The sequence below is a fragment of the Pyrus communis genome, chromosome 17, assembly GCF_041283825.1.
Source record: "Pyrus communis isolate YQ-2024b chromosome 17, ASM4128382v1, whole genome shotgun sequence".
Classification (NCBI taxonomy): domain Eukaryota; kingdom Viridiplantae; phylum Streptophyta; class Magnoliopsida; order Rosales; family Rosaceae; genus Pyrus; species Pyrus communis.
Window position 1 is genome coordinate 3886514 of NC_142581.1, and position 15837 is coordinate 3902350.

Genomic DNA, 15837 nt, shown 5'->3' on the forward strand with positions numbered 1-15837 from the left:
GGATATGTACTATGTAGGGCCCTTTAATTCTAGAGAGAGAAACAGAAGAGAGAGAGAGAGGCGCGTGAGTTGTTAGCTGTTAGTTAAGGAGAGTGGGTTTTTCAATATAGTGTCTCTCTCTCCTCTCTCTCTCTCTCTCTCTCTCCTCACATTGTAAGTATCGGAAAACAAAGAAACACAACGTGATTAAGTAGAGAATAAAACACACATTGCACTTAACATCCAGTCCTTTCCCTTCTGCGCACTTCCCCCCTCTCTCAGATTTCTCAGTCCCCAAACACCAAAACAAACCCACCTCTTGGATCTCATCGCCCCTCCCTCGTCTACATATCCCTCCCCCACCATTCCCATTCCCCCTTCAGATCCCACCTCCCCATTTCCCCAGTCCCAATTCCCATCTCTCTGCGGGAATCAAAACGAGGAGCTCACTCTGCTTTTGCTTTGCTTCACCGCACACTCCAATGGATTCCTTCACTGTCCCCTGTCCCAAGGCGTGCGCCGCCCCCGTTACCCGCCTCGGCTCCGCCGCCCGGCCGTCGCAGCCGCACCAGCACCTCCTGTCCTTCCACAACTGCCTCAATCGCTGCCCCATTCCCTCTCTGCAGATTTCTGGCCTTCAGGTGTGATTAATTCCGCATACCCTTTACTTGTTTAAGCTTTGTTTGTGTAAATTTCATTGCTTTTTGTAATTTCATGCTCTAATCTTGTAATTTGCTCAAATGGGTATGTTTGTATAGGTTGTATATCTTCATTTCGGAAGCTTCTTGAATATTAAAATAATAAATTGAATTTAACACGTGGGAAATACTGTTGTGTGCATTGAAATTCTTGTAGTTGAAGAATTTGTTAATCACAATTAGGATTTTGATTAAGCTGTAACTTAGTAATGTTACAAATTCTTACCAAAATGCTGTCTTTGGATTAAACCAGCAAGCTTCGACCGATAATTGATTTGATTTTGCTATAATCATTACTCTATGCTTTCATTTTTCAATAGGTTTTTTGTAGCAGTGACAGTTATACGTATCGCAATCTAGATTTTACGTGATAAGTTGCCATTAATAATTGTTTTCTGATCATATGGTTAACTTGTGTAGAGCTCCGTCAGGAAGCAATCCTCTTCCTGGAAAGTGCAGGCACAGCTTAATGAGGTAAAACTGTTTGGAATCAGTTTAGTAGGTGGGTTTGATTGGCACCGTCGTATTGAATGTATAATTGATTACTTTCTGAATCCAAAGGTTACAGCTGAGAAATCCTCAAATTCTGTACCCATAAACAACAAGAAGTCTGAAGATGGATCACAGGAAGGGAAAGACGAGTCTTCCGGTCAAACCAATATTCCAGATGCAGCATCAATCTCCGCATTCATGGCTCAAGTTTCAGACCTTGTTAAGTAAGTTGCTGCGACTCTTGTTTGTAATTGGTATCCATATAGCATCGACTATGTTTTGGACATCAATTATTTTCATTAACATGATATCATTTTCATGAGCAGGTTAGTTGATTCGAGAGACATTGTGGAGCTGGAAATGAAGCAACTAGATTTAGAGCTTGTGATTAGAAAAAAAGAAGCTTTGGCGCCACCACCACCAGCTCCCGTTTCCCAACAACCAGCACACTATTATTCCATACCACCACCTCAACAAGCACCAGCACTAGCACCAGCATCAGCTCCTGCTCCTGCTCCAGCACCCGGTCCAGCAGCACCTGCATTACCCGCCCCTGCAAAGACAAGCACATCATCTCACCCTCCACTGAAATGCCCCATGGCTGGAACCTTTTACCGCAGTCCTGCACCTGGTGAACCACCTTTTGTTAAGGTAAGTGTCTGTTACTTATCTATTAAAGCTTGAGTTCCACGAGATATGGGAGATGACACACATCATTACCTAAATTATGTGTGCGCATGAACATGTCTTCCATATTAACATATCGAAATGTTGCGTTAGCCCTTGAGAGTGCTTACGCTCTGTGTTACTCAAATAAATGTTCAGGTTGGAGATAAAGTTCAGAAAGGTCAAGTTATTTGCATCATTGAGGCCATGAAATTGATGAACGAAATTGAGGTTTGTTTTTACATTGCTGTAGTCGATGATATGCACTGATGTGGCTTTACTTTCATTGGAAAGTTTTCTCAACTAATTGTTCCTTTCATCCTTCTGCAGGCTGATCAATCTGGAACCGTTGCTGAGATACTGGTCGAAGATACTAAACCAGTGAGCGTAGACACGGTAAGTAATCTTACTGCCTCTCTCTCACATAAGTACTCTCGAATAATGTGTTAATCTAAGCGATTTTTCTGCTTCTATGCAGCCTCTTTTTGTCATAGTACCATGAGAGCATTGAGCAAGGTTCGGACGAAATTTTTTTGAAGGTTTTTGGTGATAGACACTCTTTGAAGATGTTTAATTCTCGAAGGACTTTTTGATACTGTTTATGTTCTCTTGTAACTTAAATTTAAATAATGTTTGTTTCAGTTGTCGAAAGATTGTCGGAATTCACATTTTTATAGTGTTAGGGACAGAGGCCGTGGTGTGTTATCAAAGATCAAGCAATGTGCTCTCCTTAAACTTTTGTTATGCCTTTTTTCTTTGTAAGTCAGTTTTACAAATTATGTATGAAGAAGTTCGTTTTTAATTATTTTGTTGCATATAAAACTCATTGTGTATTATACATTCAGCTTATTCTTCATTGTTTGCAAAGTGCTTCAATCTAAACTCGCTTTTCGGCTTTGGGAGGGCGGAATCACTTCGAGGAGAAGCACACAAAAGTGATTTTGATGGAAATAGGGATTAGTTCTTTTGTGTGATTTTGTGAGAAGCGGCTCATGCTTTCTTACCTTCCCAAAACACTTTCCGTACGATCCGATGTAAATGCGTTTTAGATTGATTTCTAAGGTATGTCCGAATGAAATGAATAGCATCGGCCTGTTTGAGACTGCTTCTGAATGACTAGAAGCGGACATTTTCTAATGTGCCGAAAATACAGTCCGGTATCGGTACACCAAGTGTAATAAAGTTGCAACAAAAAGTTGACGATTTGACGAGAAACTGTCAATCTCGGCAACATTTAAAATTTGGAACAAAAAGACGATTTCATTCACAAAAATACGATTTATATACGCTCTCTCGGGCAAATAACAAAATACGGAAATCTATTTTTTCGGATTTCTCTACGGTTTCCAGAAATCTACTTTTTCAGCTCTCATCATACCATCCCCTATCCCCTATCGGCTATTGCTATTCCTTTCTCCTACAACATGTACAAGTTAGCCTACCTGTCATATACTATAACCGCTGTCGACTTCTGACACTGTAGCCACCTCTCCTTCCAATATTACTTGGCCTCCGAGCCCCACCTGAATAATCCTCATCATCATCATCGCCCTCATCGTCTCCAGCCACAGATTTCCGTCCTTTTCTTGGGGCCGGGCGTTTTCTCTTGATGTTTGCAGTGTAAGTAGAGAAATCAATCGTATCCTCCCTCAATGCATTCTTGAATTCCTGTACAACAACGATATCGGTAAGGATTTATTCATGGTCATGGTTGCTAACATCCAGAGAGAGTCTCACAGCTCAAAGTACCTGATATCTTTGTACCAATTCTTGATAAGTTGTAGGCAAATTGGTGTGCGTATCACTGAGGTCAAAAGGAACGTTCTGCCTCGAGAGTACTTCTCCCGGTTTAGGGGGTTCACCCGGAGAAAAAGCCTGGTTCAAAAGAGGAATTACAAACAATAACAAAAAAAATAATAAATGAAGTTCGTAACCCACTGTAATATATTTTCATATAATTATCTAGTCATTGCTTACCTGGCACCTTGCATCATTCAGGCTATACACAATTTTTAGGTGTCTCTTCAGTTTCAAAAGAAGCTGCACTGCAATAGCTGCCAGGCAGTCCGCCTACAAAAGCACGTAAAACATAAGAATAATCAATGAAAATTAACCGAGCAGCAAAACCCTAACAATGACAATAACAGTCTATCTCAAGGAAATTTCTCTCCGGCTTGTGAAAAATCAATTTAGTACAGGACTACAGGATACCTGGAATTTCTGTACGTCATCTATTGAGAAGCCACCGGAACTGCTAGAGCCCATAACATGCATGTTTGCCTCAAACAGGGTAGCTTGATTGGAGGCAGACTGATATGCTCGCTCTTGTTGTAATGCACCATTCCACTCCGTTGACATATAATTTATAACAGGTTGAAACACTGGTTCTTGTTGAACTGTCCCATTCAAGTCCAATGATGCCATCCCTCCCGTAAGAGGCCGAGCAGCTGAGCCATCTTCAATTATGCCGTTGCCATGAGATGCACCTCTTTGTAACAAATGCAAAGTCAGAGCTTTCAGCTTTGCTTCGAGTGCCCCAGCCCTAACTTGTACTACTCTATTTATAGAATAAACCAAATAAAGCGGCTCATCCGGTGTTGTGAAGGGTAGCAAGGCGAGTATTTCTGTGCAGTACCTGTAAAAAGAAATTAACTTCCACGTCAGCACCCTCATCCAGAATACATGAACTCCAAGACTGACACCAATGATTAAACTCACATCAGGAAAGGGACTACTGAAGGTGTCCAGCTAGCATTATCAAACTTGCGAACAATCGAAGACATAAATTTGTTTCTTGAAGTCCGGTTAGCACGAATAAGCTTGTAGATTCGAGAAACCCCAAGTCTGCCTTGTGCGAGAGAAACACTATCAGATTTTCCCTTCGCATTTCCAGAAGCCTTTGCTTGAACTTTTTTGTTCTCGTGTTCAGAACTCGTACTAATGGACTGTATGAAAGTAAAAGACATTTGAAGGCCATCTCCCAGGCGGCTTTCGAAAAATGCAGGGTACCTAAAATGATCCTTCGATTAGCAAACCTAAGCAAAAAATAGAAGATATGGCAAGTCAAAAAGCACTGAGAGGAGAATACTTTTCATTCATTTGCATCAGCAAATGATGAGCTAACTTCGAATTGGCCTCCAGTGGATCTGTTTCTAGAGCAATAAGGTATGGAACGCATGTAATAGGATGTACGAGCCCCTGCCGCAGTACAACTTCAACAATCTGCAGTTATATTAGGAAAAAGTAAATAAATTGACGTAAAATTGCTCTTCAATTTTCAAATCCATCTCATCCTTTCCACAGCATAATTTTCTTGGGAGTTAGTTGTCAATATGATTCTGATTCTCCATATAAATAACAATCGTAGAGAGAAAGTAATGCGCACAGAGAGCCAGTAACAGAACATAGAAGCCCAATACACACCTTAATTGCAGATTGGCGAACTTGTTCATTAAGGTCTAAACATCTTGCCAACATGTTATCCCAATACAACTGAACTATACCACCACAGATATTAGTATCTCCAGCACCTGCAGCAACAGATACAGCATTGCCACCTTCCACATTATAATGAATCACACTATCACTAGCCGCATCTGTTCCCATTTGACTTTCGGCATCAAGAAGATAGTCGTACATGTTTTGCAATGCTTGCATCTGGTCAAAAAAATGATTAGTATACAGACTGACATTGTAGTAGAAATCAAGGGACACTGTTATCTTACCCTAAGACGAACATCAGAGCTAGAAGAGAATGTTGCCTCTACTATCTTCCCAATATCTTTTTCCAACATATATTTGGGCCTAGCTATTAGAACAAAGCCCAATGCCTACAAATGTTACAACACAACATCACTACATTCCATTATAAAACCAGGCCTTGCACATTTCAAGATCAAGCTAGGCTTTTAGGAAAAAGTAAATTAAAAAGTTCATACCTGCAATGACCGAACCTTTATTACAAAATCCTCCGCTAGAAGATATTTTTTAAACAAGCTGAGACTGCTAACAACATCAATTGTTTTGTCGGAGTTACTGGGCAAAGAGTTGCCATAACGGATAAGCAATCCAAGACAGAAAAGAGATCGCCCCACTTGCTGAAATTAGCAAAGGTTGCAAATTGTCAAAATTTGAAGCCCAATTACATGTATATGTACCAACCAGTTCTCTGTTTGAGCTTAAAGCTAAAAGCCAAGATGCAAACAGCTTAAAATACGACAATAACATAAAACTCCCCCATGAGTAATTTCTTGATACATAAAACCTGACAACATGCTGCCTCATGAAAGCAATATCACTAAAAGTTCACTCTGCAGCCCAATATTACAGAAGTCCTACATATAACTGCCTGCATGAGCAATCAATACTGCAGCTACCCAATACCGAAAAAAGGGCCTCAACTTTAACCGTAGTCTCAATTTTGCTCTTTACTTGGGTCTGAACAATGCACCCCCAGAACTATTACGATGTTAATTATTATTTTTGATAAAGAAACAAATTTATTAACAAGAACCAAGGAATATGTTAATTACTCAATCAGTAAATCCTAATTTGTAGCATATAGGACATGGAAAGTTTGCTTAAGGTTTCTACTCATAGTTTTACTTGATTGACAGCCATACTTGAGCAGCATAATCTGCAAGTTCACCATTGTGGTTCAATCTAAATTCCTGTCGAGTAACTATATAAATGCATGGCCATGCGCAAAACTGTAATTTCTCATATCAAACTCTTTTAGAAGAATAAATTCACATATCATTTTGCCTATGAAGTGCTTGAAGGATTAGGTATACAATCATAACTCTTAGGAAAACTTCAAATTGGACCACCAATGTAATAAGATAATTAATTTAATATAAGGTATCTTTACCATCCCTTAATAGATCAAGGACGATGTTCAAACTTCAGGGGTAACTGGAAGAAACATTGATCCAAGCAACAAACATTGAAAATACACTTTAAGTAATTAAAGACATAATCCATTTACACATAACTTAATCCACTGACCTGCTTGTTATCTACTGCCTGAGCATCCAAACGTTTGAAGAACACCTGGATAAGATTCTCCACTATAGCAGCACCTTTTCCTGCCACTTTACTCACAGCACACAGGCACCTGTAGTGAGGACGAAGATATAAAATCTAGAAGGCATCCAAATCGGCATAAGATATATTAATAAAAGACAATTGTCTGAAAGCGAAAGCCTGAACTTGAACTTACTTTATGCAAGCATGAACAACAGTCAAGAAGGAATGCCGAACAATCATGTTCTTTAAGTCCTGTTCAAGTTCTTCCACAACAGCTTGTGGTAACTTTCTTACCAACGGAAGAACAGCATCAATTATAAAGATTATACTCTCCACTAATTGTGCAACCACTCGATTATCAGCCTGAACACAAAGCAAACCAACTCAAAAGGCAGGCATGATTTTTGCTTTACTAGTATCTTTCTGCATTTTCGATCAAAATGAAAAAAGAAAAAAGAAAAAGAGAAATGAATTGTAATAAAGACAGCGTGAGCACGCAAATTCCCAATACAGAGCATGAACAATCCTTTGCAGAAGAAAATCCTAAGATCTCTTATAGGTAGCATCTAGCTTCATATTATTTAGAGAGAAACAAGACTGAGTCCTAGAAGGCCGCTCTTCAGAACACGTATAACCAATGATAAAATGCAAAAGTAAAATGTGGAATTAAATAACTTTAAAATCCAAAACACAATTCTAAGGGTGCTCTAAGGTACATTGGAACCATTATAACAAAATGCATTTTACCTGACTCTTTAGATAAGGCTGAAGAGTGACCACAAACTGTGAAGGGTCAGAAGCCGGTGCACAAAGCTTTGGATCCACAACACAGAATGCATGCAAAGCTAGCACATACGGAAGTGCCCGCCTCTCTACCTCCTGGATATTCATTTCCTCTACCTGAAAAATAAGAGTTTCTACACATTCAGATTCAAATAATCAACCAAATCTTTTTAGCATGTCAAAAATATCGGGGATAAGTACCTGCAATATCTTTTCCAGTAAGCACTTGCACATTAACTCACAGCGCTTGCGTACTGATGCAAGTGAGGCAGGGTTGATCCCAACAGCTTTAGCTGATTGTGGAAAAAAATCAAGGGCCAAGTTGCGTTTAATGACCGTCACAAGAGGCTGGTGACTTGGCATCCTCCTCAACATCTCAACGATCTGTTCAGTTTTTTTAGCCACCTCCAATGGAACAGAGCTACCATCTCCAAAGAATTGAGTTTGTGAACCTGTAGGTTCCTCAAACCAGAACTCATAAAATGTCTTGCAAACAATATCCTGTGGAAGAGAAAAGAATAAAAACTGGACCTAGTCAAGAACAAAGAACTTTGTATACTGGTTTTACATGTCAATGAACTTAATGCAACACACTCATTGCTTCACAATTACCTGTATGTTTGATTCATCATCACTAATACGGGAGATGATAGCAATGCAAGCACTTGTAAATTCGGAGAAGTTTGCATTTGAAACGCACATATCTCGTATGATTTTGATAGATCGCTTTCGAACACTTACTCCAGTATCTTTAATTCTCTCAGCAACCTTCTCAAAATACTGAGAGAAAATGGTAATGATTAAGCAACATGCGTTAATAGAGCATGTACGAAGAAGTTAGTAGGATGAGAGTTCAATTGTGCACACCTTCAAACCAACATCAGGATGAGAAGCAATATGCCTTCCTACAAGCTCCAGTGCTGCTTCTCTAGCGGAAATTGCGGAATCACAAAACCTTCCTTCAACAGCTGACTGAACGCGTTTGTCTCCTAAAACCTGCGGATCAGCTTCTACAATGATACTGACCTGTATATTGTATTAAGAGAATAGGACATTAAATTCTGTCAACATAGTCATAAAATGAATATTAAATCTCTCCATTTCGAGGATTAAAAGTTCAAGAATATAGTTTTCACTTACCGCTCGTAAAGCCTTGGCCCTGATTACAGGAGAATTCTCCATTAAGCTTGCCTGGAATCCACTAAAATGTCAAAATTGAGATTTATTACATGAAAAATCAGGGAGTCAATAGAAAAGATATCTGACCAAAAGCAAATGAAGAATCTTATCAAACCCTCTGGAGAAAGAGTTTTTTTGTGCCAATGCTAAAGTAATTTTCTTGACTGAATCCCTTGTCAATAATGAAAAACCAGTCCCAGAATCCCGAACTATTTCTTTTGATTTCAGTCTAGCAAGATAGTACATGAACTTCTGCTGTGATTTCGAATCATCCTTGTACCACAACAAGAGATAAAACCTGTACAAACAAGCATAACTTCACTATGGAAACAATGGAACCACAAAATAAAGAAGGAATGAAGTTAAACGAGTAAATACCAGCGAACAAAGAGCTGCCCATCATCAGCTGATGTGGTATCTTGAAGGTAATTCAAAAGCATCTGTTGGACTACCTCAGGCTTCGTAATTGAAAAAGCAACTTCAGTGTTTCTTCCTGAACGACTTCGATCCTTTATTCCTTCATCTTTGCATTGTGACTTACAGTAGGATTGTAAAACAAGAAGTTGCTTCCTGCAGAGGCATATCTGACAGTGCCAACTTCGATTTGGAACTTCATATTCTCTCACTCCCATACAATCAGCATGAAACATTCTCTGACAACCTTGACAAACAAAGACATTTTTTTCAACCCTACCATCTAAACAAACTGAGCATGCGTCTCTTGGATATGTCTGATCAACCCCATCGTCACTAACCAACTCCTGAAGTATCCAGATTTTGTCCCTACTGCAAAGGAGAGAATCACGCTTCAATCTTGCAGCAATTGTGCCGAGAAGGTCTATAGCCATTGAACGTGCAGCTACGTCTTTAGATTTCAGCCCAGCATTCTGGAGTAACAAGACGCAAAGAACCTGCAACTAAATCTACTTCAGAATGGCGACTTACTAATACAACCAATGAAATTACAGTCCAGACAAGTCAGACATATTTTACCTCCAGAATAGGAGCTGAAGCCGGATATTCAGGTAAATTCAATGTTGTCAAGAGATCGGTAACAAGATTCTCCATCATTACTTTCAACTCTGAAGCTTCCTGAGTCTTTGCACCAGCAAAGCGCTGAAGTACACGAGTCCAAAAGTGACAACATGCCTCTGTTGCTGCCTCGTGACCTTTAGTTGGATAATCGGCATTGACAGAGAGTTCTAAGATAGAATTACTACTTGATTCCTGCCTTAATGATTCAGGAAGGTTTGCACTATAGTGAACCAACTGAATCAGCAAAGCAGTGATCATCTGAATCTGCCTTTGCTCTTCGTCAGGTAGGTGATAGGCTCTCAAAGCTCGCTTTGAGACTGGCAACTTCCAAAGCAACTGAATTAATTCATCTATCACATATGTGCGATGCTGAGTGTATGAATAGAATATCTGTACCACCAACAATGAAGATGTACAAGTTTCAGAGTAGATAACATCAAAATGCATGTGCATGAAGATATGTACAGGTATGTGTAAACAATAGCTGCCAAGAGGAGATGAATAGTGCAGATCTGTACCCCACTGATCAAACCCATTGCCTTCAGTTGCAAGAGCTGGATATTATCCACCATAAATGTTGTGAAGCATGTTTTCACTAGTTGTAAGATACAACCATCTGATAACCTTTCTATTAACAACAAATCCTTGAGTAAACCAAGAATGGTGCACATTTTCTGAAGAATATTATTCACAGCAGCAGAGACCCTACCAAGGCAAAGATGTAAGGGAAAGACAGCACCTAAGTTTTGTTATATAAGGATCTAGTAAAAAAATCCTACAACCAGGAGCAGAATATCGATAATCATACCTGTTAAATGAGGATTTCTGCACTTTCACGGTCTTGATACTGCGTCTCTTCTTGCTTGCTGAGCCAAATTCAGCATCAGGCTCTTCATCTTCCTCAACTGTCAATATATTGGAAAACATTGTTACTCAAATCAAACAAGTTGGAACAAACCACTCCTGAAAAGGCAAACTGATAAAAAAAACTTATGAAGATGGTTTCACATGCAGATTGAAGAATTGTATGAAAATAGGGAAAGAAAACACTATGGAAACATATGAGTGTAGTGGATTAAGGAAATCCCAACTGTTCAAGAAAAACTAACCTTCGAGCGACCCATTTTGACTTGGCCTATGCAAAGCACGATATGATGGATCATAAGCACACATAACATCCATTATCTGATGCCTGGAAAACTCCAGAATTCTTTCAATGATCTGATATGATGGAACAAAATTAGAAACTACTAGTCTTTTCGGTAATCAATATAAAATTATATAAAAAATCATAAGATAAATTTACAATTATGTGATATAAGGGACCTCCACTAAATGTAAAATAAAGAGTTAACATCTTAGCATGTACCTCTTCTTTATATAGTTGTTTTGGCATCTGGTTATGAGCCATTACTGCTAATGCTGCGTGAATGGCCTCCAATGCACATTGTATTGATGAAACCACATCTGAATTTGACTGACATATTAAAAAAGAGAAGTAAGATATGAACATGATCACAAATACTATTACAGTAAAAACTCCAAGTGCAGAATTGAGTGCATAAATATCGAAAATACTGCTAACAAATTTATAAATTAAACTACCAATTGTAATCACTGCCCAAAAGAGAAGTAAGAAGTGAAAACTATTTTCTAAACAAAACCAAGAAGCTAAAAGCGAAGCCTGACAGACATGCTAAATGCAAGAAAGAAAGCAGAACATAAAACAAGCTCACCTGCTCATATTCAATTATACTCAAGCCTTCAGCTCGATGTATCTGATGATCTAAAATCCTTAACAATCTAACAAAAGTATCTACAGGAACCAAATGTAGAAGCTTCTTTGCTCGAAGAGACATTATTTCATTTGCAAGCACTCTAAGATCCGAAAGAGGCATAGATAACCACTCAGTTTCTTCCCGATCATCACTGATAATTTCAGCTCTGCCACAGAACTCCTCCACCAACTCACAAAAGCTTCTGATGGCGGCATCTAAACAATATTTTTTAAGATAAGTCACTCACATGAATATTAAAAGAAGAATGTGTTTGAGAGGAAGAGAGAATTCTAAAGCCGAAAAACCTTGAATTTCAGCAGAATCTGGTCCCACTGATGACATAACATCACTAGCTTTTTTCTTGGATTTGGGTTTTCTAGAAGATGGTGTAGATATGTCCTGCAGTTTCATCTTCTAGATTATTAAACAAGAAGGGGGAGGGGGAAGTATTAACTGCCAAATAGATACACACATACATTAGGAGGAATATCATTAAGTTGATTATTGTCAGATACAGAATAGTCCCTTTGAGAAGGCTTTAGTATAGGTATACTAGGCTTGAAGGGCTTCTTGTCAGCTACCGTACTACTAACAGGCACTTGCCCCTTAATAGGACCTGCGAAACTTGAACAGTGCAAGAAACAATAAGCACAGAAACATAAATTCATACAAGAACAAACACTATAATGCACAACTAATTCTTCTTCGGACTAAATAGTATGTGTAATACCTATAGATATTTATTCACTGTGCATCTAACATATACAAAGAATAAAGAAAATGATCTTGGAAATTCTGGAAATTTGCATGTATCCTTTCAACAATGAAGTAAAAGTGCATCATCCAGAAAGAAAATAAATTTTGAGCTTAAATGAAGCTACTCTGTCTGGTAAGTGTAAAAATATCAAGTAGCACTCTAACTTCTGCAACTTGTGCCTTGAAACCAAAAAAAATTTATTATTATTATTTTTTCATACTACTCAATATTTTCGCTCGTACAAAAAAAGATATGATTTCTCAATTCTAGACATGTTACTTAGATTTTTGTTAATTGTTTTCAGTGAATAATATATATTCGGTCTATCATTATTGTAAAATCTACATATGCATTAAGTAAGTCTATATTGTCACCAAAACTTCTTGCACCAGAGATGTGATTGCATTACTCAATCATGTTATAACCTATGTAAAGGCTTATTGTTTATATAATGAAAATATGGCTGCCACATTTATCTCCCTGCATATTAACAAGAAAAAAGATTTATATATTGCTTATATTGTTATTTTATTCAGGGAAAACAAGAACACCTGCCATTTTCAGTTCTAGCCAAAACAGCTATGCAGAAACCTTAAGTAATAAGTCGGAAGCCAAAAATACAGTAAAACCTCTATATAGTCATAAAGTTGGGAACAAATCAATTTTATAACTTTAAAGAGGTAATTACTTAATAGAGGTGTAGTTAAAAATATTATTTATTCTTAACAAATGTTGGATTCCTGAGGATATGACAGTATGGAAATACCAAAAGTTTCATGCCAAGAAGTTGTAAACATGCTTGAGAAGTTAGAAACATTTTGGCTTCAACAAGAAGGTCCCATGTTGACAAAGTATTGCGTACCCGGAGGGTAAAAGACGTGGCGTCAACTCTAAAAACTAAAACATTTGACAATTATTACTACATGGAGGTGTATTTCCTTGTGAAGGGGCAAAATAAATTATAACTTATTACAATGTGGAGTTTATTCCTATGCATAAGTATAACTGGTCCCAAGTAAGGACCAGAATTTTTTATGCAGAGGTTATTCCTTTATAGAGTACCAGAGCGTGTGGCAATTTGCTTTTTTACATCTTATTATTTATTAATATTTGTAATTTTTATTTATGTTTAGTTTGAATTTTTTTTTTAAATTAAATTGTTTTATTTAGAATACTAATTAGGGAGGGGTATTTTAGAGATATTGAAAGCTTCACCATTTTGGTGTGCTCCCTATATGTGTGTGTGTGTGTGTGTTACTTTAGAGAGGTTTTACTGTAGCATCTAAAAGAAAATTTTGAATCAAAGCATGACTGAAAATATAAAAGCAGGTATGGAGTGACTAAATACTCGGTTTACCTGGACTATTGTACTCAAAGGCTTCTGGATTGTACTGAAGAACTACATCGTGAAGTTTTAAAGGTTCTCCATAACCGTATGGAACTGCCCCAGCATCCTCCCTAAGGTTCCTGTGCATAATACCATTCATGAACACTAACACGGAAATAGAAAAAGCAAAATTCAAACCAAATTTAAACAATGTAACTAATAGAACTCAGTAGAAATTTGTATCAGCACAGTTCCCTGATCACTTGGACTTTTAGTCAAAAAATAAGATCCTGGAATACAGTTTAACTCGGTACGAACAAATCACGTGGTTGCTTTATTCCAAATTACGAATTAAAAAGCCGCCCCTGAATCACATTTCACAATTAGTTCAGTTAAAAGTAGAAGAGAGCCTCCGAATTCACATTTCACAACCTCCGAATGCACATTTCACAACCAAATTACGCACAAAACGTTGAGCTGCCTGTTAGTTCAGTTAAAAGTGGAAAGAGAGAGCCAATTCCATCAATAACGATTACATTTTTCTTCAAATTACTTAAATTTTAAACAAACAAAACCTACTCGATCACAAAAGGGGGAAAATTCAAAATTCTAATATAGTAGCACACATCAACAATCAAACACGTCAAATTTCAAATCGTAATTTAGAAAAGAAGCAAAAATCACAATTCAAATGCAACATCGCGCACTTCTAACAATCAAAATTCAAATTTAAACCTGGAAATGAAATTGCTGGCGTGGAACACAGAAAAGCACTTACAAGTACGACACGTCGGTTTCTCGAAGCAGATCAGCAATCCTACTCGCAACAGCTGCGTCAGGGCGGTTCAGCCACGCGCTGTTCCGACTCGGCTCGTCGAACAGCCGGAGGTGATCAGATGCGCCGCAGAACACCGGCAGCGATGGCAGAGGCAAGCAAGGCGCGACCTCCGAGTGCACCGTGTTGGAGAGGCTGATGCCGCCGTGAGCCGAGCCGGAGCTCGAGCTCGAAGTGACTACCGAATAACTCATCGATTGCTCAACCGGTGAGTTCGCAATCGGCGCCGCAAGGGCATGTAGGGAGAATGATGAAGTTGCGGGGTGGCAGGGGTCGTAATTACGCTGGAACCCGGGGGTAAATCGGAGAGAATTAGGGTTTCAGTTGAGGAGCCCTAGATTTGGGAAGGAGAATTTGAGGAAGCAAATGGCGGGGAAAAGTGCGGTGGAAGAACTGAAGTTTGGGGATTTTAGGTGTGCGACTGCGAACAGAGTCTCAATGCCTCAGTTACGAAAATGCCCTCGGAGGCACTGTGCGAACTATCGAAGCTTCCCGCTGATGACTCGTGAATTGACTTCGTTCGGAAGGATTGTTTGGGAATTTTATTTTAGTCGACGGAGGATTTTGCTGGCGGAGATGTTGGTAAAAGGTCGAGGTCTGAAATTACGGAAGTAGTCTTGGGGTGGTCTTGCGAAGGTCAAAAGTATAAAGATTGTGTGTCGTCCTTTTCGGTCTTTTCTGCTTCCTCGCCGGAATATGGGGAGTTGAGACCAAATTAGTACATTGAACCGGATAGTAACTGTGAATGATTAGTAGATTTTATTGCTTGAACTTAGAAGTGGTTAAAATGTGCGGAGAAATTCTTGGATTCGGCGATCGTGTCATTTCCCGAACAACATACAAAAAAAAGGAGATATCTTCAGAGGTTTTTTTATGGATCAGCATTCACCAATATCGTTGAGTATCATGTTTAATTTTGACGCCAATAAACAATGTGGTTTGCGCGGATGAATTTAAGAATTTCTTTAATTTATAGTATGCACGGTAATTACAAATTATCAATTCTAACACACATAAACGATGGACTGCGTGTAGCGTTTTATTAAGTAAATTCAATTATTTTCTACATGCACTTTAACAAGTGAGGAAAATAAACGTTTAATAGGTTTTGCTTCAACTTTGTAGTTAATGACTTTGTGTTTTCCACACACGCACAATTTTGCATGCTTACTAACAAAATTAAAAAGATTTAACATAGGCATAATATTAATAAAAATTGGTATTTGAGAGTGTACCCCGAGGTATCGTATACTGAAATTTTTCACCGTTAAACTCTTTCA

At 38.5% G+C, this 15837-nt stretch overlaps 2 protein-coding genes across 4 annotated transcripts; one reads left to right on the forward strand and one right to left on the reverse strand.

The window, feature by feature from the left end:
• The first annotated feature begins 140 nt into the window (after window positions 1-140).
• On the forward strand, window positions 141-2640 carry LOC137749532 (biotin carboxyl carrier protein of acetyl-CoA carboxylase, chloroplastic). 2 transcript variants are annotated; one of them, XM_068489640.2, is made up of 7 exons: window positions 141-620; window positions 1098-1151; window positions 1239-1393; window positions 1496-1820; window positions 1995-2066; window positions 2166-2231; window positions 2314-2640. In XM_068489640.2, exons 1-7 carry the CDS (start codon window positions 462-464, stop codon window positions 2335-2337), a joined length of 855 nt encoding a protein of 284 aa, XP_068345741.2. In that variant the 5' UTR covers window positions 141-461; the 3' UTR covers window positions 2338-2640. The 2 variants fall into 2 exon arrangements, with proteins under 2 accessions (XP_068345741.2, XP_088545112.1); XM_088688986.1 differs by having other exon boundaries at window positions 197-620; window positions 1098-1393.
• A 435-nt stretch (window positions 2641-3075) lies between these two features.
• Window positions 3076-14943, reverse strand: LOC137749530 (sister chromatid cohesion protein SCC2). 2 transcript variants are annotated; one of them, XM_068489639.2, is made up of 28 exons: window positions 14501-14943; window positions 13753-13862; window positions 12115-12254; window positions 11944-12037; window positions 11597-11853; window positions 11230-11337; window positions 10970-11081; window positions 10669-10765; window positions 10379-10565; window positions 9819-10250; window positions 9204-9736; window positions 8913-9123; window positions 8787-8837; window positions 8514-8672; window positions 8259-8426; window positions 7848-8147; window positions 7611-7763; window positions 7057-7226; window positions 6843-6951; window positions 5774-5932; window positions 5561-5665; window positions 5259-5492; window positions 4924-5057; window positions 4554-4844; window positions 4047-4470; window positions 3813-3905; window positions 3585-3710; window positions 3076-3503 (listed from the first exon to the last, which is right to left on the reverse strand). In XM_068489639.2, exons 1-28 carry the CDS (start codon window positions 14749-14751, stop codon window positions 3288-3290), a joined length of 5424 nt encoding a protein of 1807 aa, XP_068345740.2. In that variant the 5' UTR covers window positions 14752-14943; the 3' UTR covers window positions 3076-3287. The 2 variants fall into 2 exon arrangements, with proteins under 2 accessions (XP_068345740.2, XP_088545111.1); XM_088688985.1 differs by lacking the exons at window positions 11944-12037; window positions 12115-12254; window positions 13753-13862; window positions 14501-14943 and having other exon boundaries at window positions 11230-11327; window positions 11597-11698.
• Window positions 14944-15837: the final 894 nt, after the last annotated feature.

Coding starts and splice junctions, on each gene's coding strand:
- LOC137749530 (XM_068489639.2), bottom strand. CDS start 14,751: ATGAGTTATTCGGTAGTCACTTCGAGCTCGAGCTCCGGCTCGGCTCAC. Junction 8,148..8,258: donor ATGATGAATCAAACATACAG/GTAATTGTGAAG, acceptor TCTCTTCCACAG/GATATTGTTTGCAAGACATT. Junction 5,933..6,842: donor AGGCAGTAGATAACAAGCAG/GTCAGTGGATTA, acceptor TGCTAATTTCAG/CAAGTGGGGCGATCTCTTTT.
- LOC137749532 (XM_088688986.1), top strand. CDS start 462: ATGGATTCCTTCACTGTCCCCTGTCCCAAGGCGTGCGCCGCCCCCGTT. Junction 1,394..1,495: donor CAAGTTTCAGACCTTGTTAA/GTAAGTTGCTGC, acceptor TTTCATGAGCAG/GTTAGTTGATTCGAGAGACA. Junction 1,821..1,994: donor GTGAACCACCTTTTGTTAAG/GTAAGTGTCTGT, acceptor ATAAATGTTCAG/GTTGGAGATAAAGTTCAGAA.